This window comes from Polistes canadensis, unplaced genomic scaffold, assembly GCF_001313835.1.
Source record: "Polistes canadensis isolate GaletaPanama2010 unplaced genomic scaffold, ASM131383v1 scaffold_89, whole genome shotgun sequence".
Taxonomy (NCBI): domain Eukaryota; kingdom Metazoa; phylum Arthropoda; class Insecta; order Hymenoptera; family Vespidae; genus Polistes; species Polistes canadensis.
In genome coordinates, this window is record NW_014569636.1 from 413,505 (window position 1) to 440,785 (window position 27,281).

The 27,281-nt window shown below is 35.9% G+C and overlaps 1 protein-coding gene across 4 annotated transcripts in view; it reads left to right on the forward strand.

Annotated features, from left to right (window-relative positions):
* The first annotated feature begins 2,697 nt into the window (after nucleotides 1-2,697).
* LOC106786993 (neuronal growth regulator 1-like) overlaps nucleotides 2,698-27,281 on the forward strand; it is a 43,221-nt gene continuing 18,637 nt past the window's right edge. For 2 of the 4 annotated variants that reach the window (XM_014748949.1, XM_014748952.1), the window contains exons 1-3: nucleotides 2,698-2,999; nucleotides 5,252-5,658; nucleotides 26,456-26,622. In XM_014748949.1, the coding sequence (XP_014604435.1) occupies nucleotides 5,535-5,658; nucleotides 26,456-26,622 (291 nt within the window). In that variant the 5' untranslated portion in view covers nucleotides 2,698-2,999; nucleotides 5,252-5,534. Of the gene's footprint in view, nucleotides 3,002-3,412; nucleotides 3,542-5,248; nucleotides 5,659-26,455; nucleotides 26,623-27,281 lie in introns of all 4 variants that reach the window. The other 2 variants (XM_014748950.1, XM_014748951.1) reach the window with 2 other exon arrangements.

Genomic DNA, 27,281 nt, shown 5'->3' on the forward strand with positions numbered 1-27,281 from the left:
TTCATTCGAAAAGTTGAAAAGAAATGTTCGTTTTTTCTTTTCTGTTATTTTTTAGCGTATTGAGTAGCAGTATTTCCTTCGTCTTATTTCGATAGTATCTATATTCGGAATTTCCTGTGAATTTCTTCCGAGGAAAGAATTCGGAAGAGCCGAGCGCACCTCTAACGTCACGTCTCTGTCGAATTTCTGTCCTTCAAAAAATTCTTTGCAAGATTCTTAGACGAAGAAATCCTACGTGAAGATATGCGCTTTGCTTTTTATACATACATACAGGGTTACCAAAAAGGTTATGGCCAAACTTTTACTATCTACTACCGAGGGCAAATTGATGAAAAAAAGTTCATATAAATTTACGTCCGAATAATGCTTTATTATACAATTATACGACTAATTGGCAAAAGCAATAACTAGGATGATTGCTTTATAAACAACCGAAATATGAAGTCATAAAGTTGCTCTTACCCCGTAGCGGCTGATTATTTTTGGGTGTCGCTGTACGTACTATGCATATGTAAATGCATAAAGAATGAGAGAGAGAGAGAGAGAGAGAGTGAGATATGAAGAAAAAAGAAAATGAATGAACAAAGTACGAAACGAGTAAAACGTCAACAAGTTCGCGTTCGTTTGTTCAACTTTGGGTTAGAAAATTTACGGCCTTTTAAGTTTGCGATTGCGATATGTTTCGCGGACCCCTTAGCAATAAACAATGAAACGCTATCACGTATGTGCGTGCGTTGTTTCGGAGCGATCGTGTATACTATCGAGAACAAAGTTGTAGGATTTTTTTTTCCTCCCATGGTTTTTCTTCTTTATCCAGATCTCCAACGATTTTAATCGTTATATATTCATAAATTTATGCAGAATATTTTCTAACTGAAATGTGAATAATAATAGGTCATTATTTGTCATGATCATAAACTATAATAAAATTCAGTGTTCGGGTTGTGTTTTTTTTCTCTTTTTTTTTTTTAGGTAACTGCTAACTACCCCCTACCGCTTTTAACGCCACCTTAAAAGTATCATTATTAGCATTTTGTCTGATCAGACGATAGTAGTATCGACTCATCGATGTGATGAATTATGGATAAATTATGGTAAACGACATGAAATTGATTACAAACTCTCTGTTCACTTTTGTTTATAATTATTTATAACTCTAGTGGTATTACAGATAATGTTCGTATTAATCACTCGGTTAATAAGTCGGTTCGAATAAGCGTCGCTTAAAATTGCGTCTCTTCTTTAGATGATGATTAAACAAAAGACTTAAAGGATTTATAAAATAGGTATTCAGATGAAATAGTAGTCGTCTTTTCTTAATAAGCAACGTAATACAATAATTACGTTAATATCTATGGTGATATAATTCAGTAGCAGAGTCTCTTGCAAATTTATCTTAACTCGTGTGAGATCGTACTATGCGAAAGATAACTTTAAACAAAATTGGATGGAAAACGCCTTCAGGAGATGAAGTCTTTCAGGAACAAGAGATAGGCATATATGTGTATGTATGCGAAGCTCGGGATACGAAAGTTGTTACGTGTGGTACCCCTTTTCTTCTAAAATTAATTATACTTTTTAAATCAAGGATAGAGAAATATTAAAGGACCGCGCATAATTAACCGAACTTATTCGCGCTTAATATTCGTGCATTTTCTCTTGGCGAGTTAAACGATAATACATTTTCCAAAAATAGTATTTATTGTAAAAACATGTAGTCTACTGATTATCTTTTTTTCGGAGGAGGGGGGGGGGATAATAAAATTCGTCCGAGTTCAAAGAACAGAACGATGGAAAAAAGATGAAATTTTTGAAAGAAATCTAGGTCAAGGGAAACAAACGATCCTAAGTGTAGTTTATTGGTTGCGAAAAGGAGCTTTATTTTTTCGTAACAATGCATCCATTTCTCTTCATTCGTGCACATCATATCGCGTTGTTTACGAGTTGTATGACTATTATCCAGGTGTCTTACGAATACGACTTACTAACAATAAGAATTTACTTGATTACACAGAGACATATATATATATATATTTAATGATTTACATAAGTGGGCGTATAATAGGTAAATGGTAACAATCATAAAGCAAAACCACGCGCATGATCATGCTGCGTGATAACGAGAATTGTAACGATCTTGTAGCACGGTAGAAAAGAAAAGGGAGCACCTGAAGAGGAAAAAAAAGAAATGGTTAGACAATGCGAAGATGGTATATGTATATCAAGCAGGCAGCAAGTTAGAAGAGTTAGAAAGTCGTTAGTCGTTTTAACAACGGAGATTTTTGATATGTAACGAGTATTGTCGTCGAACGTGTACCGGTGGCGGCATTGCCAGAAACAAAGAGAAAAGTGAACTCTGGCATTGGTGACGTTTGGGGGTAGAGTGGCGGTGGTGGTAGTGGTTGCCTCGCGAGAGATGGAAGAAGGGAAGTTGGCGAGGTGCTGGCGAGGGTGGTTCTGGCGAGGGTGGTTCTGGCGAGGGTGGTGGTGGTGGTGGTGGTGGTGGTGGTAAGAGTCGACGTCGGTGGTCGGGGGCTGGTATCTCGCTAAGCGCTGGCGCAGTTGGATCGGGGTCTCCACCACGGCACCATTTCATCCGGTGGTCTCTTTACGCACCTGTCTCTTTCTCTCCCTCTTTCTATTTCTCTCTCTATCCTCTCTCTTTCCCTAACCCCTCCCCCCCCCCGATAACCCACCCACCACCCTCATTTCCCCCTTATTTCTGTCTTTCTCTTTATCATCCTTAGACTCCAGAAGCTCGCACAGTACGAAGAACGATGAGATAGATCCCCGTGTGACGCGTCTCCCTTGCGATGTTGTCCCGTCTCTATCCAGCCTTCGTCACCTGACTACTCCTCTTCTACTCCTAGTTCAGTATCCCTGAGCCGCGCGTGTACCTTTTATTTGTCGGAGTATGTGCGCGCGCGACTCCCTTCCGAGGAACACCATCGAGTACCGAGACCGTTTAAGATGAAGGAAAACTGACGACTGACGCGCGCGTGTGTGTTTCCTTTACTCTATTTTTCTCTCCCTTTTTCTATCTCTCTCTCTCTCTTTTTGCCTTACTTCGTTTCCTTCCTTTTCTTTTTTTTAATAATCTCGATAGAAATTATTTTTGCGATTAAAGTAAATTTTTTTTTTTTTTTTTTTTTTTTTCATATATTTCGAAAATACGTGCGTGATCGAAAATTAGTGTAGGACCGTGTTAAGGAAAGTTTGGATGAAAGATAAATCTGACCACGTGCCAACGACACACATTAGTCTATCAATTCGATTTCTTTCTTAATGTTGTTATTGTTCTTCTTCTTGTTGTTTCAATGTTTCTTTTATTTTGTCTATCCAAGAGAATGAGTTTTTGTTCAAGAGTCCAGTTTTAATTTGACTCAACAATTTCTCGTTGTTCGTCAATTAGTTCTCGTCAACACAGGACTCCGAATCGTTCTTTTTGAAAAGTACTGAATCAACAAGCTTTGGGCCTCGAAAAAGTTCTCTACCCTAACTGGAAAGATTTGTTAAGACGTCGAGGAAGAAGGGTCAGAGGGTAGAACCTTATTTTCTTCCATCTCTCTCTCTCTCTCTCTCTCTCTCTCTCTCCGTTTTTTACTCGTAGAAAAGAAGATTCTTCTGAAGACTTAATGATCCACGAAAAGAGACCCATATCCGGAGGATTTCTCGATTCTACGCGCGATGGATTGAAAATCAGTGAAAATGTTGCAAAATAAATACGTTTTGAAAAGTGTAACACGAGTAACGATTGAAATTACCAATCTACAATCGTTCATATTTCAAATCAACAGGCTGTAATAAGTCTGACTGTTGTTATAGCTGGGCACAATGGGTGTTGTCATTTGTTCGATATCATCATCGGTAACATCCAATTGTATCGATACAAACTGGACTAATATCCAGTTTGCTGTGAGTTACCACCACCAGGACTAACGGATATCGATGAATATAAAGAACGGGGAAGGGGAAATTACTGCACACGCGTGTATCTATTTTTGTTGAAATATAAAGAAAACAAGAACAACTGTTATTTCGTTTTGTACTCTTTGCTATATCGTATTCGTTCGTTTCCCGTTGTTGCATTTTGTTTGCCGTCCATTATTTGTTTTCAGATCGAGAACGACAATTTTGCGAGGATACCTAATGGATGATGCCAACGCGTATAAGCAAATGTACATAGTGACCGTTTTTGTTTCATCGTCACGAATGAAAAACATCGAAATTTCTATTGGTGATTTTCGATTCAGCCGATTTTTACTAAAGTAAAATTCAATTTTACGTAGCGCTTTATTCAAAAACGCCGGTAGCATGTTTCCTTTGTGCAAGATATCTATATTTTGCGCGTGCGCGTATTCGCGTGTGTGCGTTTTATTTGATTTTCTTTTAAATGAACAAAATATTCATCATCGTTTCTCTTTCCTTTCGACTATGCAAAACTAATTTAGTTTTTTACCTAACTCGTTTGATTGATTTCATCGATAATACGAGATATCGATATCTCGGTGTATATTTTGTCGAGTTGTTGATATTTCATTCTATGACTTTTTCATCGCAGCGAAAAAAGTATTTTTGTGAAAGAAGCCCACCCCCAGCCCCTCTCTCTTGTTCTTCTTCTTCCGTAAAACTTTAATCTCTATTTTTGGAAGCAAGCTTTTATCTTGCCCCCTTGACGTGTGGCACGAATTTAAAAAGGAGATTTGTTTCTCCAACGTTTCCAAAGGGAAAAGGATAAAATCCTCGACACGCATGCACGCATTAAGCTTAATCATAAGCCTCTGCCGGCGTCCAACCTATTTCTCGACGTCCTCGCTTAATTGCAACGAGAAAAACCACAGCGTCGAGAGATGCTTTTATATATATATATATATATATACCTCTTTATTCTCACTTTTTTTCTATATATACGCGTTTCTCTGTGTTTTTTCTCTCCGCGCGTATCCTACGTTTTCTCTAGTGGAACAAAATGGAAGGAAAAATAAATAGAAGCAGCTCGTCAATTGCCGCGTTGGATTTTTTTTTCTGCTTAAGTTTTACCTGCACTGCACAATTTTATAATCAAAATGAAAAAAAAGAACTAACTAAATCGAAGATTACTTATTTTATTATTCGAATCATTTTTCTTCATTTCCTCTTGATTTATTTGCGAAAAAGAGAGAGAGAGAGAGAGAGAGAGAGAGAGAGAGAGAGAAAGAGAAAGAGAGAAGAACGATTCGAACGGTTGATTATGTTTTATTCTTATAAGAAGAAAAAGAAAAAGAAAAAAGAAGCCGACGGATGACCGATAGGGTGAAAGTTCCGGAGGGAAGGTGACGAGTGTTGAAAAACTTTTTCAAGGGTGAGAAGGGTCATCGAGAGTGCAAGATTCCTTATCGAAAGATACATCGAGGAAAAGCGTACTGTGTACTTTGTACCGTGTACGGTGTACCGTGTACCGTGTACCGTGTACCGTGTACCGTGTACCGTGTACCGTGTACGAAGAAAATTCTTCCATTCGTCAAGTTACACGGTTTTCAAGGGAATATCGTGAAATGTACCGGAAACGATGGACCGTAAAAGCACTGCGAATGGATTTACAATGTAACACCGTGGGTAATGGTACGAGCGCCTCCCTCAGGATGATCTGCGTTTTCATATTTTGGATGCTACTCTATGGTGAGCGATTTATGTACCTTTCTTTTTTTTTTATATCTCCTGAGCAAGGATTTTCGTTAATCTATGCTCAACTGTGTTTAATTAGTTACGTTTGAAAGATATCCTAAACTTATAGTCAAAATATTGCAATAGTTTTATTATTCGTTTGACACACAAACATCTTTTGCTTGAAAAATATCATTTACTCGAGGTTATCGTCATAAACGAAACTTATTATTCAAATCCCCGACAATTAGTATAACATACTTTTAATAATTCCACGAGACACATTTAAATACACATAATATTCTAATATTTGAAGCTATTATTATATCCGTAAGAATCTAAACAACGTTTTGAGTGATACGAATCGGGAACGGAGAGTTACGTGCGTCACGAGTACCTACCTCGTATAATTTCTATAAAAATTCCGTCAGTCAGGTGACGTATTAGTACACTACAAAGCAACGAGTAAAAAAAGAAGAAAAAATGAAAGGGAAAAAAAAAGAAAATCAAGAGAAAAGGTAGGAGGAGGGGTAGGGAGGGGGGAGAGGAAAATGTGAAACTGGAGAACAAAAGGGTAGTTATACACACGCATGTTCGCGAACACAGGTGTGTGTGCGTAAAATACATATGCTGGTTTATACGCTAGAGAGGAAAACGAGCATAGAAAAGAGGGAAAAAGAAATAAAAACAAGAGAAAGGGTGGGAGGGAGAAGAAGTAGGATGATCCGAGGAATTCACAAATGCTGTCGCGGTTGACTAACATCGTCGATGCGCTTACGTGGCTTTTAAACTCCAATCCGATAGAAAGTTTCAAGTCCAGTACGTGAAATTAGAACGAGAACCATCAATTCTACTACGTTCTTCTACGTTCGCGTTTCATTTAAATGCCATTTTAATTTCAACGAGAAATCAAAGTTTAAACTTACATATCATAATGCATATGTTAATCCTCCTTGTAACCGAAATTTTTTTTGTTTTCCTTTTTTTTTTCTTTTGGTTTTTTGTGAATGGAAAAATGTTTCGGACGTTTTCCCCCGTTTTACATAGAATACTGTTGGATTATAAGAGAGAAATGTGATAGAGGCTTTATTTAAAATATTTAAATACAAAGTTGAAATTGAAATGATTAAGTAAATGAAAAAAAAAAATACAAAATGTTGTTAGTGTTTCTAATGTAGTGTATCAAAAATAAAAAAGAAAATAGTTGTCCGTATAATTTTGTATTCGTCTAATCGAGTCTAAAGGAAAATCATAGGCAAAATTGTATGTACACGCGTGCTCTTCGTATGCAATGATAAATTTGCATCATCGGTCGGATGGTGAACTAACGTCGACTCAGCCGCGAAATGTGGTTTTCGGTGCATGACGTTGACCGTTGCTCTCCAAGCGACAGGATTTTCGGTTTATAAATGTCGATATATCGAGCTACGCGTGTTCCCACTCCGTTATTACCGTGCATAGTTTGGCTACGTCACTCATTATACCGTTGACAATTTGCGTTCATATAATCGACACATACGTAAATTACGACCATACGATTATTTAACTTTATCATAGATTTTACGTACGCGAGAGCTCCTAGTTTTCATTTTCGTTTTACCTCCAACGCATTAAAGTCCTTAATGATTATAAATGACTTTTCATTATTACTGCATATGCGAAGAACGTCCAATATATGAAGGTATTTCATAGTAATTGCTATTAATTATCGGCTCCACAAATGATTTTTCGGTAATATAAATTATCAAATTCAGACCCTGATTATAAATGACGCGAAAATATTAAACGAGAAGGTGGAAGAAAATACGAGACGATCTTCTAAGTCTAACATAGAAACGCATCGTATTGTCTGAAGAAGAAGAAGAAGAAGAAGAAGGAAAAGGAAAAGAAGGAAAAGGAAAAGGAAAAGACATTAGCTGAAAGTTGAGTGTAAAAGGAGAGAGAAGGATGAGATAAAACTATATATAAAAGCCTAGGATATCTCACAGGTGCTACGTGTTATTTAGTGTTCCGGGTTATAAACGCGAATGCAGTTGGATAGTGTGGCATACCGTTGGCATAATATTCCGCCGCGAGACAAGCTGTTCGAAGAACGTCCTTTATAACTTTGCCCCTTCTGTCCTCGTTCCCGTTATCCCCTTTTTTTTTCTTCCTCCTCTTCGGTATTTTCATTTTCATGCTCCGACGCGATATGTTGAAATTTGATCTTACAATTATTTATTTCAAGAGCATTTATAACAATTGTTCATGTAAACGTTCATTGTTCACGTAAAAAAAAACATATGTAGATATGGAAAAATTCCTTGCCACGATGAAAATGTTTGAAAATGTTTCAAATATTCTGCTTAGATTTCGAAATAATAGCGTCCGACGATCCATAAATTCGTCCGAACGTCAATATTTACATTGGACATGTACATAATAGACGTTTAATCGCGCGTTCGGTTATTTCCCCAAGCCTTGCATTCGCATTCTCGTCGAATTTACGGGTTCGAGGGATTGTTCGGTACAAGATTACTCAACGATTGGACTTCCATTAAATGGAATGAATTTAAATATCGATTTCGCGGTTAGCAGCTCTCGGCAAGCTCGCGTAATGTTGCCGCCGCGTTCAGATCCTTTTTCCTAATTTCTTTCTATTGTCCAACTATATTATCACTTTGGAGTTAGCCAAGCACCCCACCCACGCAGCCCCTTTTTCATCCCCTTTTTCATCCCCTTTAGCACGAAGAAATTCAAGAATGCTTTACATCGATTCGCACTATCTGACTTCCGGCTGAACGCTTTCCCAAGCCGGATGGATGCGAGCTTCTTCTACTTTCAAGGAAATCTCCTTGAAAATACAATAACCCTTCTGAGATCGTTCCATGTTTATCGGCCCATTATCTTCACTAATTTTAACTTTAACGATATTTTACATCGAAATGTCATCTACTTTAGGAGATAAACACGATCCAACGATAAATTTTTACCAACGTTTGACTATTAATAATATGTCATATAAAATAGGAATACAATTGCTAACTTTATCTTCCGAAATACCATAGTCAGTTTTTGTTTTATGAAAAACTGACTCGGGATGAAAGTATATTACTCGCGCGAATTCGAATTTCTTGCCACGGTCATTTTTTAAACAAGTTTTCATTTGAAATAAATCTACGATATGTTTCTTTAGATAAATTGGTACCTTCTCAATGAAACATTTTATAAACTTTCTGCTAGATTCTGTATAATCTGTATATCAGGAATACTGATATACTCGCGTATCAGGTTTGTTTATTCTACATTCCGGAAGCATTTCAGCCTACGTGCTCGCGCGACTTCGTGTTACAGCTTCAATATTTGTCGTTCAAAATTAGATTTGTTTAACGGCGTAAAATCGTAGTACATCAAGGTTTCCCTTCCTAAGGCACGCGAGCAAAGACGAAGTTGAGTTTACGCGATAACGTTACGGTTTCCCTTTGATGTTTTATGCCGATATCGCAAATATGAGCACGTATGCATTATTTGATACGTAATGTATACATGTGCATACATACATACGCACGCATGAGAAATCAAAAAATGTATACAAAATCGCGGAGAATCTTTTTGGTTATTCTTAGAATAGATTCTCCTTCTTATCGAATTTTCTTTGTTCCCTATTGTTAAACTTTTGATCGGATCGGAGAGATTATTTCGAAATAACGCCTACGATAATATATATATATATACTTCGAATGTAGTTCTCTTGTAAAAGAAAGAAAGAGAAGGCAAAAGAGAGGATGAAAGAAAAGCGTTGAGACTTTTAGAGAGACGTCTCGGAGAGAGAAACTTTTAGCTTTCAACTCGACTATTGCTGTTCAAAAAATGCAAACTTTTATTCCATCCTTATTCTCACGAGAATCTGATATGTATTCTGACAACTTGGAGCGAGTTTAGCGCGTGTTCTACATACAAGGTGTGTTGTGACCGTTGCTGCACTACTAAAGTTCATAAAGTCAAATTTTGTCGTAAAATATGTTTTAACTAATAAATGGGGAAAATATCGAATCTCTCGCGGTAGGAACTGTTTTTCCTTACTTTTAATCAATATTTTTCATTCGAATAAACCGAAAAAGGGGAAACATCGAATTCATTTTGTTATTATTACCGTTTGGCTAGATAGTCAACAAGACGACAGATTGATTATCCTTTAAGCCAGTTAATTAATCGAAGCCGTTCGCTAATTTTAATACACCAACTTCGTTCTAAGAACTTCGACCAGCCGAAATTCGGAAGAGAAATAAATCTTCTCCGAAGCCGTCAATCATTTATTCGATCGATTATTTCTATTATAATAGCGTGCCTAATTTATATTATTTTGCAATAATCTATCTTAGAAGAAAATACGTATATTCTGTTGCTACGAAGATGTAACTTTTTTCTCGTAAGAGGATCTCGAGTTACACACTAGAGCAATACCCTTATCGGGTTGCTACGTCATTCAACGACTGAAAAGATGGCAACATGTTTTTCCGAAGGTATTGTGTCGCGATGATAGCAAGAAACCCGAAGGAACGAACAATGAACCATAACCAATAACGAACAATTCGCGTCAACAGTTTGAGAATAATAGTTTTCTATGTTCATCAAAATCAAATTAATGAATTGTACTTTGACGTACGTTTTTCATTCCCATAATTGGAATATGAATTTAAAAATCCTTTTTATATCGTTCGTAGAAGAATTAACATTTGCTGCACCGGGAACGTGCATCTTCCTTCTGAATCCATTTTGCAAGTTGTTCGTTTAGATCTTGCGCGTCCACACACAATTTACCTATTAGCAAAAGATTTTGTTGCACGACAGTGTTTCGCTTTTAAAAGGGACCAAAGTCGATTGGAAATGATCGTTAAACGAATCGAGTATTTTCGGATGTATCGGTAACAACACTGAGGGAGGGTAGGCCGAGTCGGTTAAATTCGAATCGAGAAACGTAACGACCCCGTTGGAGAAGAGCCAAAGCAAAGTGCCGTATACACGTACTTTTTTCACAACGGAATTCCATGCCGTCGAAAGCCCTTTTATAATACCCAAGCGGCCAAGTAGATTTACACTCGGCACCAACGGCTGGACGATATTCACCTTTATCCTTATAACTCTAACGCGCCAAATTTTCAACGATAGAAAACTTTTCGAAACACTAACTAGAGACCAATTTCTAACTCGGATCCATGTACGAAACAAAAAAACAACACCAAGGAGAAACTTTATCTTCCTGTTTTTCTGACGTACTCCGAATTATGCATAAATTTAACAACTTTTCAAAAAAATTAATGATAATATATTTATCTTTGATCATACATTTTCAACCATAGATCCGAATAAAAACTTCACTTTTTGATCAATAACGATCTTTTCTGCAAGTTTCTTGAAAACATCTCGAAGCAAGATAATTTCGTAGAATGGTGCTTCGGTGAAAATGTAATACGAATATCGAGTTGTTTTCGAGTTGGAACACAGGGTTTCTAAAGTGTTGTTGTTGTTCGATTAATTCATTATTTCGATTAGAGATCAAACAATTTACAACTCTTTTACGTAAATTAATAAAACAGTTAAATAAGTAAAGAGTTTTGTTCTTTTTTTCTCGAAACATATCTTCGACGTTTGGCTTCACCGGTATTAACCTGTAATATTGCAAAATTGAATAAGTTTGAAGAAAAGAAGTAAGGAAAAAGTGTAGACTAAGTGAGAAGGAGGGTTAATTTTTCTCTAAACTTTTGATTGAATATGGAGCCAAGCGACTTGGACGAGTTGAAAAAAAGTGGAAAAAGTTTGGAAGGATACATAATAACGAAAGTACTTCATTTCTTCATCATTCCAAAATCCTATGGAACAATTTGATGTGAAAAAAATGAAATATCCGTAATAGAATGACCAATCGTTATATTATCTTTATGAAAGAACGTAGGGATATCGAGAAATTGGCATTAGTTTATCGAATCGGCAGGCAATATTCGAAGGCTTAGCTCGTTCAAGCGAGAAAATAATTCATGATGGATCTACGGGGCATCTATCATTTCGACTCATCAACGTCAACATTTCGGCCGGACTCGGGAAACATTGAATGTTGAATGGAATAAACGGATGCAGCAAACGGATAGATAGAGATAGAAATTGTGAAAGAAATAAATAAAGAAAGAGAAGGTTCAACATCGCGATCCATTGGCAACGCTGCGAGGCATTGATGGATAAACATCATTTGTATGCACGTTGCCACGAAAGGGTCTTTGCGCGAGCTTTTCTCGGTTTGATAGCCGATAAGAAGAAAAAGATGGAGACCAGTGTTAGCCGAGTGAGTGGGTGCTGCACAATCCATCCTCCGAGGGTGGATAAATACGATGATACGCGTTTTATCCGTACCACTGGGAGCCAATGGTTCTTCTTTCGTGAAAAACCCTCCACCCTGTTCTATAGTCTATGCGAAAATTTACTCTATTTTTTCTTTATATATAAAATACTGTGGCTATTCTGTCAATCCGGTCCAAGTTCATTTAAAAAATGCAAAAGAACACACAGGGAGTTTTTCTTGTTTAATCTCGAATAATCTTACACAAAAGACTTCGCGTCGATTAAATCTTACACGCACACGCGCCAGTAATCTTGCGATGGGAGAAAAGAAGAAAGAGAAAACGAAAAGTTTGGACATTTCTCGAAAATTTCGAACTCGCCTTCTTAATTAAACAGTAAAGCTTTTAAGAAGCTTACGTACTAAATAAGATAGCAAAAGAGTCTTATCGTCGAGACACGTCTGCAGTTGTCAGCAATTTTCTTCGGAATTCTCGGCACCTTAACCATCTTTAACCCCCCCCTCCCCCATCTCATCTTTTACCTTAACCACCCTCCTATCCCATTTACCCTTTTCCTCTTCCACTAGAACTCTATCGTCCTGACAACAAGATTTTTTTTTTATCGAGTCGAAGGGAATCAAAATGAGAATGGTAATCAAGGTTCCTCGGACACTTGTTTCGATTTTGATTACTTTTGTATTAATTAAAAATAATATAACAGAAGTATTATAATACTATTAATAATAGATATGATAGTAGTAGAATAGCAGAGAAGAATAGAAAGAAAAAGATAGGTTTTTTGTTATCTCTCCTTGAATGAGTACACACGTACGACGAAACTTTTCTTTTTTTTTTTTTTCATATTCTTATTATAACTCTCTCATAAAGGTAGGAGGTATGGTAACCTGGTGTGTAAAAGTTTTTCAATTCATTTTATCTTTCGGTTCGTCTCTTTATCTTTCTTTCTTTTATCTTTTTTATTTCTGCTTTCCCATAGCGATCGTCGTACTCGGATCGTACCCAAAAAAGAAGAAAAAAAATTTTTCTCGCTCCGTTCATAGTGAATTACATATATCGTGTGAATTAACGTGGCGGGTGAGGGCTGAAAGGATATCTGAAAAGTATCAAAGTTTTCATTCTTTTATCTTTTTTCTTTTTCCCTGCTGTTAGCGAAGAATAACGCTTGAGACGTGCTGGAAAATCGTGGTTTGTCATAGAATTAACGGATAGATCGTGATTTATCCTACCGTTGAGAGGACTATGTACGTCAAAATTGGATGAATTACTCCCAACACCGATATACGATATACCCCCATATATATACGGTTAAATTCGAAAACGTGCGATATTAAATCCGAACGAATTAATCTTTCATGAGTGGCCTATAAATTTGCACGTGATTTTGTGGATAGTACGAATATCTACGAGCTTTTAATTCTTTCTCTCTCTCTCTCTCTCTCGTGCATTTTTACAATCGATATAGAAGGTCGTATTTATTGGCGTTCGTTATCGGTTTTAATACTGAAACTTCTATGTTGAGTTATTGCATAAATCGTAATCGTATATTACATTCGTATATTATATTCGTTCTAATGCGTGTCGTCGGAATCCTAAATTTTGTTAACGTCGTTTAGAGATCTTTACGTAATAAAATGAAATTCTTTCGCAAATGTTAATTAATAATAAAGAAAAAGTGTTAGTCCTGGAATTTGGAATTGGCTCATTGCATTTGGAATAGTATATAGAAATGCGTTCGTTACTTTAGTTTCATTAGCCCTAGAACTACTAAACTGGGGTATACAAATTTATGAATTTCTTAAATTAAATGAAGATTTGATCCTTCTTCAGTACTTTAATTTATTTCAATCGATTTTTCAGCGATTAAACTTTAGTCAAATTGAATTTGTTCTTCGGCATTCTCTTTGGCATGAAAACACAACAAAAATTCCTATACTTAAAAACCTTGGGATAAGTATATACTCCAGTTTGTAGTTTGGGGATTCAAAAAATAAGTTTGTAATTGTAGGGTTAGATTTATAATAATATAAAGAAGAAAGGAAAATGAAAGAAAAGTCGAGTAGACCGTAGGTGTTATAATATCTGGAAAGCTATTCTCGCAAAATCCATGGATTTGAAAGGGAACCTTTTACCACGTTGTTATGACGATAATAACAATGGTCTGACGCGATCGTCGCAGTTATCGATAAACTGTCAGTCGCAGTGATTGCTCCGATCCGATCGTTGCTCGACTTTTCAAGATACTCGGATGGTTCCTCCTCCCCTTGTCCTTGTCGGAGACATCTTCATTTTTATTTTAACAAATATTTACCCCCATCTCTCTCTCTCTCTCTCTCTCTCTCTCTCTCTCTGTGCAAAATACCTTTTATTTGATTTATTTATCGGTAAAAACTAAGACACCCCTCTATATGCATTTACGATTTGCATGTACGATTTCTTTACTTACAGTACAAGATGCACCGTTGATGTTTTTTCGAAGAAAAGAATAAGGATAAATATAATATTTGATCGTTTCTTTCATTGTAATCAGTGGGTACATTGATAATCAGACGGGTATTGACAATCAGAAGTGATTGTTATTCGAAACGTAAACGAAGATTCGATTCTCGATCTAGGTGTTTTCTATCAGAACGGTAGAGACGAAACATCGGTCGCTTGAAACATCGCAATCAAGCGTGCAGAAAGATGATTAGTAAAGCATTGAATTAAGAAATATCCCGTGGAATATTCTAAAGTCTAGTTGAAGGAAAAAAAAAGGAAAATATTTCAAATATACGAAATATTTCGAAAGCATATATCCCTAGACTAGAACTTCATTTGCATAAGAATAATTTAAGGATGCACAAACGTAATTAATCTAAAGTAAAGCTTAAATGAATATTTGAATGATTTAAAGGATTATTTTAATTCTTAGAATCAATGAATATGTCCTCGTAAATATACTTACTTTACGCATTTATTTATGCAATAGTCTTTTTCTAATCCCGTTGAAACACATCGTAGAGTTTCCTATTCGTCTGATTCAATAAATATTACTATCCGATATTGTATTATAGATTCATGTAACTTACCGCAGTGAACCCCACATAGATGCTGTTTCAAAGCCAGAAAAGAAACTTTACTTCCTTCTTGAATAATACATCAATTCTCGAAGCTTTAAAATGTTCCTTCTCAAACAGAGAGACGTATTTCTAAATGTATTTCATGGCAAATGAAGAAAATTGTAGTGAAAAGTTGACTCGATTTTTGTTGGTTCGCACAGGCGTCGATTAAAAGCAAGCCGGAATAATATAGTGGATGGGTTTTTCATTTCTCGGCTGGTATTTTAATGGTACAAACGAGAATATGGCATCGTATATAAACGTGTCGCGTGAACTATGAGAAACGATATTATCGTTAAGCTACATCCAACTCTCGTGTAAAATGAAATTTTCTTCTCGCGGCATAAGCAAGAATCGTATTACGTAGCCGAAGCTAAAAGTAGGAGCAGAGACGACGATACACCCCGCTCTGCTGATAGGATAATCTTTTATTTTATATATTTCTCTTGCGAGCCTAAAAATGGATGTTCCTTTAAGTGTGGACCCCCTCCTCTCCCCCCGCGGATTGAAATTTCCTTTTTCTTAATTTACCTTTCCTTCTTTCTATAGCAATAATCAAACTTTTAAGTATATGAATTTTTGTTCTTTTTTCATGCCAAAAAGAATGGTGAAGTACAAATTGACTAAAGTTTAATCGCTGAAAAATCGATTGAAAACGATCAAATTTTCATTTAATTTAAGTTTACCTGGAATAGATATCTAGTTCTAGGGTTAAGATCACGAATTAAAAGACCGATCAAATATATAGAAGTACAAGTAACACATTTATTTTTTTTTTTTCATTATTATTTATAACCTCTCCTTCCATTTTCCAGTATTCTGGGATTTTGTGAAAGATTAATGAAGTTTTAAAACTATACACAATGGTGGTTCATAAATCAGTTGACACTAGCAATTATTCACCAGTATATTAATTAGTTAGCATAGTACCTAATTGACATAACAACTCTTTAAAGTTATGCTATTGTTGTTGGCGATAAGAAAGAAAAATTATTAAAAAGTTTAACAAAAGTTTAAATGGTTTGGCTTAACTTAACTTTTGCTCTTAATTTTTTGTTTAAAATAATAATCTAACAATTAAGGATAATAATTGATTTTAATTACCCGACTAATGTGTGTGGTATATTAAATATTTATTATCTAGAATGTGTGTGTATGTAATTATCGCGTTAAGCTTGTGTCGCGAGAGATATTAGAATATTTTCATTTCCATAGCTTTCCGTGTTAATGATACATTTTCTTCATCGATATCTCATCGTCTTGGAGAAGTGCAATTATCGCGGAACGTAAAAGGAACGCGCTAACGCTATACGTAATGTCGAATGAATTGAATTAAATGAAATAAACGCGCGAAGAGGCCGAAACGCGTAGTTGAAACGACTCGAGAATAATTAATTGGCATTCTTCTTGAAAATAAAGAAAAAGAAAAAGAAAAAAACAACCTGACGGATGAAAAGATGAGAGAGGAGAATAATTAATTGACATTCTTCTTGAAAAAAAAGAACAACAAAATTAGGTCGCATAAAATGAATAAAATTTGGACTGCGAGAGCTTTTCGTTTATTATTTTTACATTGGATGGAAAAACATTGTATCAGGTGTATTAGAAATGAAAGAAGATAGATTTGAAATATAAACCATATTAAACTGGGTAGTATTAATCGAGGGGAAGAGAATTGTCTGGTATTAGTCGGGAAGTTAGTCGAACTAAGGGATGAGTTATGAAGGAGAACGATATATGTATGTATACGTAGCATAGGATTTGTGTCAAGGGTGTTTGCGAGATCTTACCGAGGGATGGGGGGAGGGGTGTACCATCGACGAGATACGTTTTAATTAATTTGCCCTTGGTAGGTAGGTAGGTTCGTTCTATTTAAGTAAATGAAGCAAAACGAAAGGAACGAGCTCTTTTAAAGGAAGCATGAACGAAGGATGCTCGTCGTCCAAGGAAACGTGCTGGAATTTCCTACCGACGAGACGACGATTCACGCCTGTTTTTTCGGTTCCCCTTTTTCTTTCGGTATTGACCTTTGAATGAAGCTTATTACACGATCGCCATCGCGAAAACTTTTCATCAAAATAAATTTCATTTTTCAATTTTTCAAATGGATCTTCGCAATTGTTCGGCCAACTTGAAGAGAAAACTCAAAATTGATCGATTTCGAGATTAATATTAAATAAATGTGTGTTAGGAACAAAAAAAAACAAACAAACAAATATCGTCAGGATTAAATTGTTTGATTTATCGAGAATGAATAAAATCGTTATATGTATGTATGTACACGAACGGTCAGTTAATATTCTCTCTGATTTATGTTCCCAAACGATAAAGGTGATCGTTGTATTGATAAACTATGCATGGTATATCGTCTATTTAAGCGACAAACCGCTGACACACGCGTTGTTTGCATATTACGTGTTCGCATGTTGCCTATATTTTTGGTTACAGTGCATACTATAAAGATCATCTAATTTCGACAAGTTAATCCATATGTATGCACTATGTATGTATGTATTTATCTATAGGATGATTTTGTGTGTGCATAACAACTCGGAAATAAACCAATTGTAAAGGAAAATACGTGGGATGCACCTGCTGTTAGCTAGCTAGCTAGCTACCCCCTTTGGGATAATGCGATAAGCTAACCGAGTATTATTTTTCTTCCCTTTCTTTTTTTTAAGGATTTACATAGGGATAAAATACCATACTTTCGACAATTTTTTTGTTGTCAATAATAACTCGAACACGTGTACCAATTTTCATTAAGATCAGTTGAATAGAAATTGAATAGAAATCTTGACAACCGACTTTACAAATAGCGTTTTGAGAAAAACGCTTTTAAAGTTTTAAGCGACGATAAAGAGTTCCTTTTAAGAGTGGAACTTCCCAAGGCTCTCTCTATCTCTTAAACTTTTATTCCGATCAACTTCAACATTTAAAACAATATTCTAGACAACTTGTCAAATTTAATAAGATAGAAAAATAAACAAAAATTGATTTTTTTAAGGTCCCAACTCCTTAAGACTCGACTTTTCGTAAATTCAACCTTGAAATGAAATACCAAAGTGCATAGTTTGTGCTGATAATAATCAATTTATTACCTAGTAGAGAGAGAGAGAGAGAGAGATAGAGAAATGATACGTTTGATTATATTCATAACTCTGAAGTAATTTCGTCGAGGCAGTTATTCCCAAGATGCTTGCCACCAAAAGCAGCAATGTCATATTAATATCGTCCTTACTTGTCTTTCTCGAGCTCAGAGGGCAGAAAGTCGTCGTCGTCTCTCTCTCTCTCTCTCTCTCTCTCTCTCTTTCTTCCGTTGTCAGCTCGATTCAATCAGGCTTGGGGAAGAAAAGGGAAATATGTTCTAGACGAAGCGAAGACATTTTATGGCGTAGAAAAAAATGATCTCTCCAGGCGTTCTCTTCTCCCTTTCATATTCTCAGTTTTTTTTTCCTTTCTCATGCAGCCATAGCGCTAATGGATCAATCATTTTTAACCGAATCCAACCAACACGGTTCGAACGACTGCGGATTCGTATCTTCTTTAAGGGATCCTTCTCACGAATGAGAATATGTACGAATACGAGATGATAAAAGAAAGTTTCTCCACTGACATCACCAAAGGATGACGATTTTTTCTATTTTATTCTTTACCTTCTTTTACTTTTCCTCGATGAATATAAGAATCTTTTGAACATCGAATACAGGATTCTATTCACAGTTTCGTTAAACTATGAACTATGTAAAAGTTGGACAAAATTTAATGAATACTCTTTATATATACTTTTTCTAGTTTTGCATTAAATGTATTTTCAAAAGACGCCCTAATGTGTTATTAAGAATCTTCGTTAAAAAAGGGAATATGTACTTAAACTACAAGCTAGACGAAATTATAAAGAAATTAAAAGTTTTATTTCGAATTTGCTATTTAAAAAACAACTTAAAAAACGATGTACCACTTTAACGGCGCGAAACAATTCTCACGAAATAATTATCAAAATTAAACGAAACATTCGTAGAATTTCCAATTGAAATTGATATCCGAGATAAAATAATCCTGGAGAAAATTGAAAGAAAATTTGAAGATCATCTTCGGTGCATGAAAAATAGTGAAATAGTTTTTAACGTTATTCGAGGAAGATTTAGTCAGTTTGAGGAGTAGACAATTTCTGACACCACGTATATATATTCTCGAGGAACGATTTCTTCCACGTTTCTTGGTGCCCGGAGGCTCTTCGATTCTCTGTACCTGTGATAGAGGAATAAAAATAAGAAAAAAAGAAAAAGAAGAAGAAGAAGAAGAAGAAAAAAGATGGAATAATTTAGCGTAGCTAGCGCCAGCAGCTCTTGAAGTGTAATGCGGAATAATGTTTTACACCCTTTCGCTAAGGTATTCAACAACCCTCATCTTCGAGTAACCAACCACCAACCAACAGTTTTGCTCATAGAGTTGACGTCGTCATTTTAACGAGGATGCGAATTTTCCAACGTTAAGACGCGTATCGCTTCATTCATTATCGCACAATACTACTTTTATATTTCTCAGCATAATATCTATAGCACTTTTTTGGTACTCTCTTGCATCGACGACTCAGGAAGACTAAAATAATAAATCAGATAAAATCAGTAGAAAAGGAATATTCGAGAATAAAAAGTAGATAATGTGAACCCTTAGTAGGGTATTAGTAATAATAATAAGCAGTCGGACTGTAAAAATAGTTTTCCTGAAAAACGGGTTTTCCTTTTGTAGGATTATCCCTCTTTCACGCATATTTCGGTAACGTTTACAATAAGCTTTCTCGACAACGATTGGCCTTTGGTCTTCTATTCAGCCAATCCCAAAGCAAATATACCCCGTATTCCTCCTTACTACCCCTATTCCTAGCTCTTCATGGCTACCACGAGGAAAAAGTTTTAAGTAGGCTCGTGATCTTTGCTCGAGTTGAACGTATCCGATGTTAGACCTATTTTTAACGGGATTGTACATTTGTTCGTAACTATAACAATGATTCACGTAAGTAGATTTTCATTTTTTTCTTCGTGTATACGCCGTGTTGTTCGATAGACTTTCCCCGTTCTAAATATCGATTAAATATTCAACTTTTCTGCAAACTATTCTTGAAAAGACAGCGTTGAAAAAGTTCTATTTATTGGCTTGGTCAATAATAAATTCGTAATGTTCCTACAGCACTGTTTTATCTCTTAACGCGTTAATAAATTATTTAGACGGCTTTGAAACGGTACGGGAAATTGAATTGGTTTGCGCGATAGGCAAAAATTTCGATGGCCACGAGGGTGCACCTCAGCGATATCGGAGATTTCGGATCGTTGCGGGACTTAATCGCAAAGAGGGTACAAAAAACGAATGGGGACCAACTGGTGTATGCGTATTTCTTATTTTTATTTGGTCACAATTTAAACGAACAAATAATAGAATAGAAAAGATACGAGAGGAAAGATTGCATTATCGAGGAGGATCAACGTTAATTTTCAATTTTTCTTCGAAATTTCGTCAGACTCTAACATGTTTTTATCTAGCAGGGGTTTCTCTACGTTTTTCCCTTTCTTTTTCCACCCCCCCCCCTCCACTAAACGGAACTTTTTCGATCTAACTTTATACCTCGCGACGTTGCTGAAAATATTCCTTTTTCAAGCCTGTCTCAAACCATGCTTCGAAGAGAATTACGTTTTCAATGATGCAACTTTATTGATCTTTTTAATACCCACCCAAGAGTCCTATTAATTATGTATACCTTATGAATCTATAAATATAATAGTCGAAAGAGGAAAATCATTTGATGGGTTGCATTGATCAAAATGTGATAAAATAAAAGCACGTTCCGTTAATAGATTTTCATGAAAATATAACAAGTCATTCGTAGAGTCTATTATTTTACATCTCGTTCATGGTTTAATTAATGATTACGAACTTTCGAGAATTTTCGATAGAATGTTAGTTTTTACTGAAAATATTTTTCAGAAAGAAATAGATGAAAAATTGATCGTCGAAATAAGTTGTTTGTAAACAGTTTTAACGCGTCGAAATCACGTTGCCACGAGCAACATAGAACCTTTATAATATTTTCATCATTTCATATCGAATTATCCGATATTTGAAAAGTAACTAAAGTTACCGAGAACCTTAAAAGTTCATTATTTCTTTGTGAATTGACGGGGGGATAAGAGTAAACATATTATATCGCGTTGATCGTGTAAACGTGGAACGATTTGATCGATTCAAGCTCGCTAAAAGCACGATCGATCAAACATTACTTTTTTTTTCCTATATTCCGTCGCGTCGATGGGGAAAAGAGAGAAAACTTAACTTACTTAACGATTTTCAAACAGATCTTGGAAGGAAAGATATTCGGAAGTTTGAACATTTTTCAAAAATTCGTGGTCGTGTGCTTTGACGATATTTTTTTTCCTTGTTTTTTTCTTACTTTTTCTTCCGTTTAGTTCTGAAATCAGGAATGGCATGACTGGAAAATATTTTTCCTAGCTTTTCTACCAGCAATTTTCACTTCTTCGTAAGATTTTTCTTTAGCGTACGTATCCTCTACCTCGTTTCTTCTCTATTTCTCTTCCCTTTTCTCGCAGACGTCTAACAATTTTCCTTTTTCCTTTTTCCTTTTTCCGCACACAGTCATTTTTCTCCTTGATTCGCCTTCTAGCGATGCATTCCCGATGTTTGAACAAGAGAAGGCGAATATTATTCCGTCGAGTACTGGCGTTCTCGATCTTTCCTAGAACTCGTTGGCCTTTGAGAAAGACGCAAGGAGAATTCTTCCTTTTGCGAGTATCCAACCCGCCACATATTCTATCTTTCTTATACTACCAAACATTCGCAGAGAGAAAACGAACTAGACTTAACCCCGTTCCTCCTTTTTTTCCGCAAGGAATTCAACCACCTTCCAAAGGAAAAATTCAACGCGTGCCAAATGTCCAACTGACTTTGCACGCCAGATAATAAATTATATTGCATTATTTAAACACTTATATTATCAGGGTACACAGGTCGTCTAGAATGGGCAAGTCAGATCGATATTTGCACACCCCCTTCCTCCCTTAGAGGAACGGGTTCGTGTGCCAACAAAGGCGACCTCTCAAAAGAACATTCAACTAGCACCCAAGATAAAACGATGATCCCCTCTCGATTGGTCCCTTTTTGATCTTCGTATTTTACGTTTGATGAATTTCAAATGACGTATATAGGACGGAGGTCAAGTTTTCCACGGTTAGATACACGCTTGATTCGACCTTTATAAAAATCGACCTAAGATATTGCTATCGTTTCACATTTCCCAAACGGCATTACCCCCCCATCCCCATTCCCATCCCCATCCCCATCCCCATCTCCATCCCCCTGGGCCTACTGGATTATATATTTTCCGAGAGAGAACGTCCGAAAACCGTCGGATATTTATAAGTATGCTAATTTTATCGCGTTCGTTCGAAATAACGGGCTCGTAGTAGGGTATCAAGGTGAGCATGAGGGTGGAAGAGGGAGGAGAAGGATAGGGGGTACGAGATTAAGGGTGTTAGTTTGGGGAGGTCGATGCTTTGCAGGGAGAAATGTGTAAGCGTGAAAATTCATTTAACCACGACCAATACATGAGCGCACACCCTAGCTAGCTTGCAAATTACGCGTTTCACGTTACGCGTTGAAGATAACTGGAAGTATGAACGAAAAGAGAAAATACACCTCCTCCGGGGTTGGAGGAGGTATGGATTTGTCTCGATCAGAGGTTAAATGGATTTTCAATTCCATTAGTATTCCTGAAGTATCAATACTAAAGTTATCCTTGCTGCAATTAACCGATTAAAAATTGGATATTTTTTAATTATGCGCGGTGCTTTTTGTTTTTTGCCCGAATATTTGTTCAGAGTCTTAAAGTGCTGCTGTTTTTCGCATCGTCTACTTTAGCATATGAAAAGGATGTGGGTAATTTAACTGCTCGATAAAAGCAGCTTTACTCGGTAACGCGCGCGTTGGAAAGGGTTAATTTGAGAATCTCCGTGCATATCTACTATCCCTCACTAGCTTCGAGAAAGTTTATTACGATAAATAGCTAAAAAGGGTGCGTGTAGTACAGCCCTTTTATCTTCTATCCTACCCTATCCTATTCTATTCTATTCTATTCTTTTACCCTTCGGCATACTTGAATTTCTTCGCCGTACTCGTAAAAATAAACGTTGAATTTCAAAAGTGAGATTAACAAGAGCCGAACTTCTCTCTCTTTCTCTGCTGAAATATTATATCGTACGGAATGGCTTGAATAAATTTCAAGAATTACCTCTCGAAGGTAGTGACTTGGCTTTGTTTTCATTTCATTTTTCATTTTATGCTTGAATATACACATATTTCGTTTAAACATTAATACGTATTACAGTAACGACATCGAATGCCAAATATCTGGATTAAAAAAAAGGAAGGATCAAAAGTATAATTGCATCGGTGCAACAAATAAGATCACATGAGATTAAAATAATAAAAATTGATGAAATTGAAGAAATGTACTCGGTAGATAGAGGAAAATGGGCGCACGGATGGGCGCACGGATGGGCGCACGGATGGGCGCACGGATGGACGCGCGGATGGGCGCACGGATGGGCGCGCGGATGGATGCACGGATGGGCAAGATTTACCATTGTAAATTGGTAACTACAGCCGAAGCTTAACCACTCGTACGTACGTAATACGTGCTTCTCGTTGGTAGTTCGGGCTCGCGTACTTACGATAATTCGCTTTGCTAATTTTCAATCGCAATACGTGACGGCCGGTAGGTAGCAGGCGAATGCATAAATATCTGCACAACCGACATTCCTAATTGCAGAGAGAAATATTGAAACACATTTACGAATCAACCTATTTTTTCTTACTTTTTATTCTATTATTAAACCATATGATTTTACAAACGTGTACTTCTTTAAATGAGAAAAGAGATATCTGTTTTACGTTTAAAAATTAGCGAACTTTAAGCAGCACGTTGCCCAAACGGAACACTCTACTTAATGTGTTAATTAAATTGATAAACGATTCGAATTATCCTATTAACTTAATTTTAATTTTAAGAGAAAGACGAATAAATGTAATATATTATAAAAGTGGGGTGGTGGGGGGGGGGAGAGAGAGAAGATTTGGAAGGTTTAATAAATTTCATTGAAAACCTTTTATAAAATAAAATCCAATTACGTTAATGCACTCTATCACGCGGCTGAAATATTATAACACGATGGAATTTATAAACCAATTAAAAATAATTCATAGTATACTTAATCTACATAATTGATGTGCTTCTTATAAATTGTCAAAGTTTGTGGAAACAGAATTATACTCGAAGAATCGTAAACAACTGATATCATTGTAAAGTATAAGAAAATTCTAATGATTTAATAAACGGAAAGAGAAGGGATGAGTTTTTTGTAATAATAAGCTTAATAAATTCCATTTAAAAGCTGTTATATAAAATACAAGAAAATTATGTTAATCCGTATTAGAGAAATAATTGATTGCATATGAAACATATGCAATAAACGTAAAGAATGGAAATATTTAGTAAAAAAAAATGTCTTCGCGTAGATTAGAAAGAATGGCACGAATGATGTAAACGTATCAGAAGTTCTTAGCGTTAGGATATACACGAGGAAGATTAATATATTCGATGTAATAAACGCGCGGATAGATAGTAGTAAGGAGGAGGAGGAGGAGGAGGAGGAGGAGGAGGAGGANAGGAGGAGGAGGAGGAGGAGGAGGAGGAGGAGGAGGTGGAAGAGGAGGAGAAAGCACTGCACTGCGGTACAGTATATACAATCTCGTTTCGTTGCTAACGCTCGTTGTTACGCGCAAGTGTGTGTGCGTAATCGCGATGCACCCAAACCGTACACATATGTACGTTTACATCGAAAGATGATAGTGACGCGGGGTTGTATATAGAAGCGTATGCACCCGGATAGTGTTGCTAGAAATAGAGAGATACTAAGAGGAACCTGTTGTCCACAAAGGACCCGTTCCACCGTTACTCTCGCACTTGTATCTATTTGCATGGAAGACGTTAGTGGTTTACGTGTATTCGATGTTAGTCGATTGTTATTCAAATCGCAAATTTGTCATCAAAATAGTTTCCCTACACTTTGCTCTTTCTTTCTAACGTTTTCTATTACTTGGGAGATTGCTAAATCCACGAAGCCTATATACGATCGCAGAAAATGTCGATAAATCATCCTATGTATCTGTAAACAAATTGTCAAATGGAATCAATTTATCTTTAACTCAATTAGTATAAAAATGGAATAATACTGCATGTAAAATGTAATACTGCATGTTACCTTAGACAGTTAACCACAAAATCAACAATATAAAATAACCTGTTGAGCTGTAAGAAAATTAATCCTAATCCTTTGATTAATCCTTAATTAAATTAAGGCTTAATCAAGATTAAAAGAAAAACATCAAAGAGAAGTATTTGTTTCATTTGTTCATTTATAAAATCACACGTACTTAAATCTGAACTTCATTTGCAAAATCAATCAAACTTCAAGAGAAAAAACTTCAACGCAATTTCTTTCATAAATGCACACGAATCTATACATTTGACGATTATTTTCCATTGCACATTCTATACGATTAATTTCTTTCTACGTTTTATATAACAATTATAAAGTCGTTCTATATATTTTTGTTCGTCCTAGATTTTCCTAATTTTCTATCTTCGAACGAATCACAAAAATTCGTAGAACGAGAAAATTATATTCGTAGCTCGTGTAAATTCTCTACGTTATTAATATTTATAAATAATTATAATAATAATAATAATAATAATAATAATAATAATAATAATTATTATTATTATTCTTATTATTATTATTACACGTGTTATCGTACGTGCAACTTCGTTGCCAAAGTCTCGCGCGCATACAAAATGTAAATGAGAGAGAATAAATTATTATTCGTTGTGAAACTGAAAAGTAGTTTCGAGTTTAATCATGTTGTAATATGGTCGATAAAAATTTCATTCTGTTGGGGAATTACGAAGGACCAATTAGAAAGCACGAAAGGCAGAGAGAGAGAGAGAGAGAGAGAGAGAGAGAGAGAATGGGAAAGCATGCTTTTTTATTTAGCTCGTTAAAAAATTTGGTTATTTCGTTTAATCCGAGTAAACTTGCTTACAATGCTTTGGTTTTTTTTTCCAATCGTGTAATTTTGTTTATTTTTTGTCGATGCTAATAAGCGATTCTTGCTGGACAAGTTGAAAGTAAATCCAAATGGAATTTTTGTCAATTTTGTGACCTTTTGTCACACTGTTGCGTACTGATTGACGTAGATTGGGCCAAAAAATGCATAAATAATTATCATTGCATTTATAATTTACTGTTACAGATAGTGCAGCACATGGTATACGTCGTTTAAAAGCAGACATTTTCCAAGAATGGCCGTCGCAAGGAAAAGGACCGTACTTCGATACTTCGGTGCCATCGAATATGACCGGCTTGGTTGGGAAAACTATTCAACTGGTCTGCAAAGTGAAGAATCTCGGAAACAGAACAGTAACTACCTACTATCGTATAACGTTATAATATCTTTTCTCATTCTTAAACATAGAATACGTTAATTACGTCATTCTCGACGAAAAACTTTTCCTATGAATATAACATATTACAGAGAACAAATCTATTTTCTCAACGATATACGATTGCATCGAAGAAATTAGTCGATATTTATTACAATTTCTAATCCCCACGTGATTCTTCCAACAGGAAGAAAAAAGTATTATACAAATATAGGACGCGCGTTGGAAGAATCTTTGTTAGGTCTTTGAAAGCTTTGAAAAGCGTCGCGAAAGTTTTCACGGGTTTTAGGAAAGACGATTAAGTCGAAAAAGAGAAAGAGAAAGTTCTCTTTTCGTTGTAAAGGTACGATATTATATAGAGTGCCGCTTGCGGGTTACTAGTTTTAATCCAGAAACTCATTTCTATGCAAAGCTCGGTTGGTCGCATTTATGCCTTTCCCGGAAGTACTACGTGTATACCATCTAATATGTTTCCTTGATAACGCACGTTTTCTACTTGTTCGCTTGTTCCTTCTTCGACGCGGTGCGAGTAAAATTACCAAGATCGCGGCTACATCAAAATCCCACCTATCTTTTTCTTTCAAACGTAAACAATTCCGGAAAAAGAAAAATTATAACTCGAAAATATTTATAATT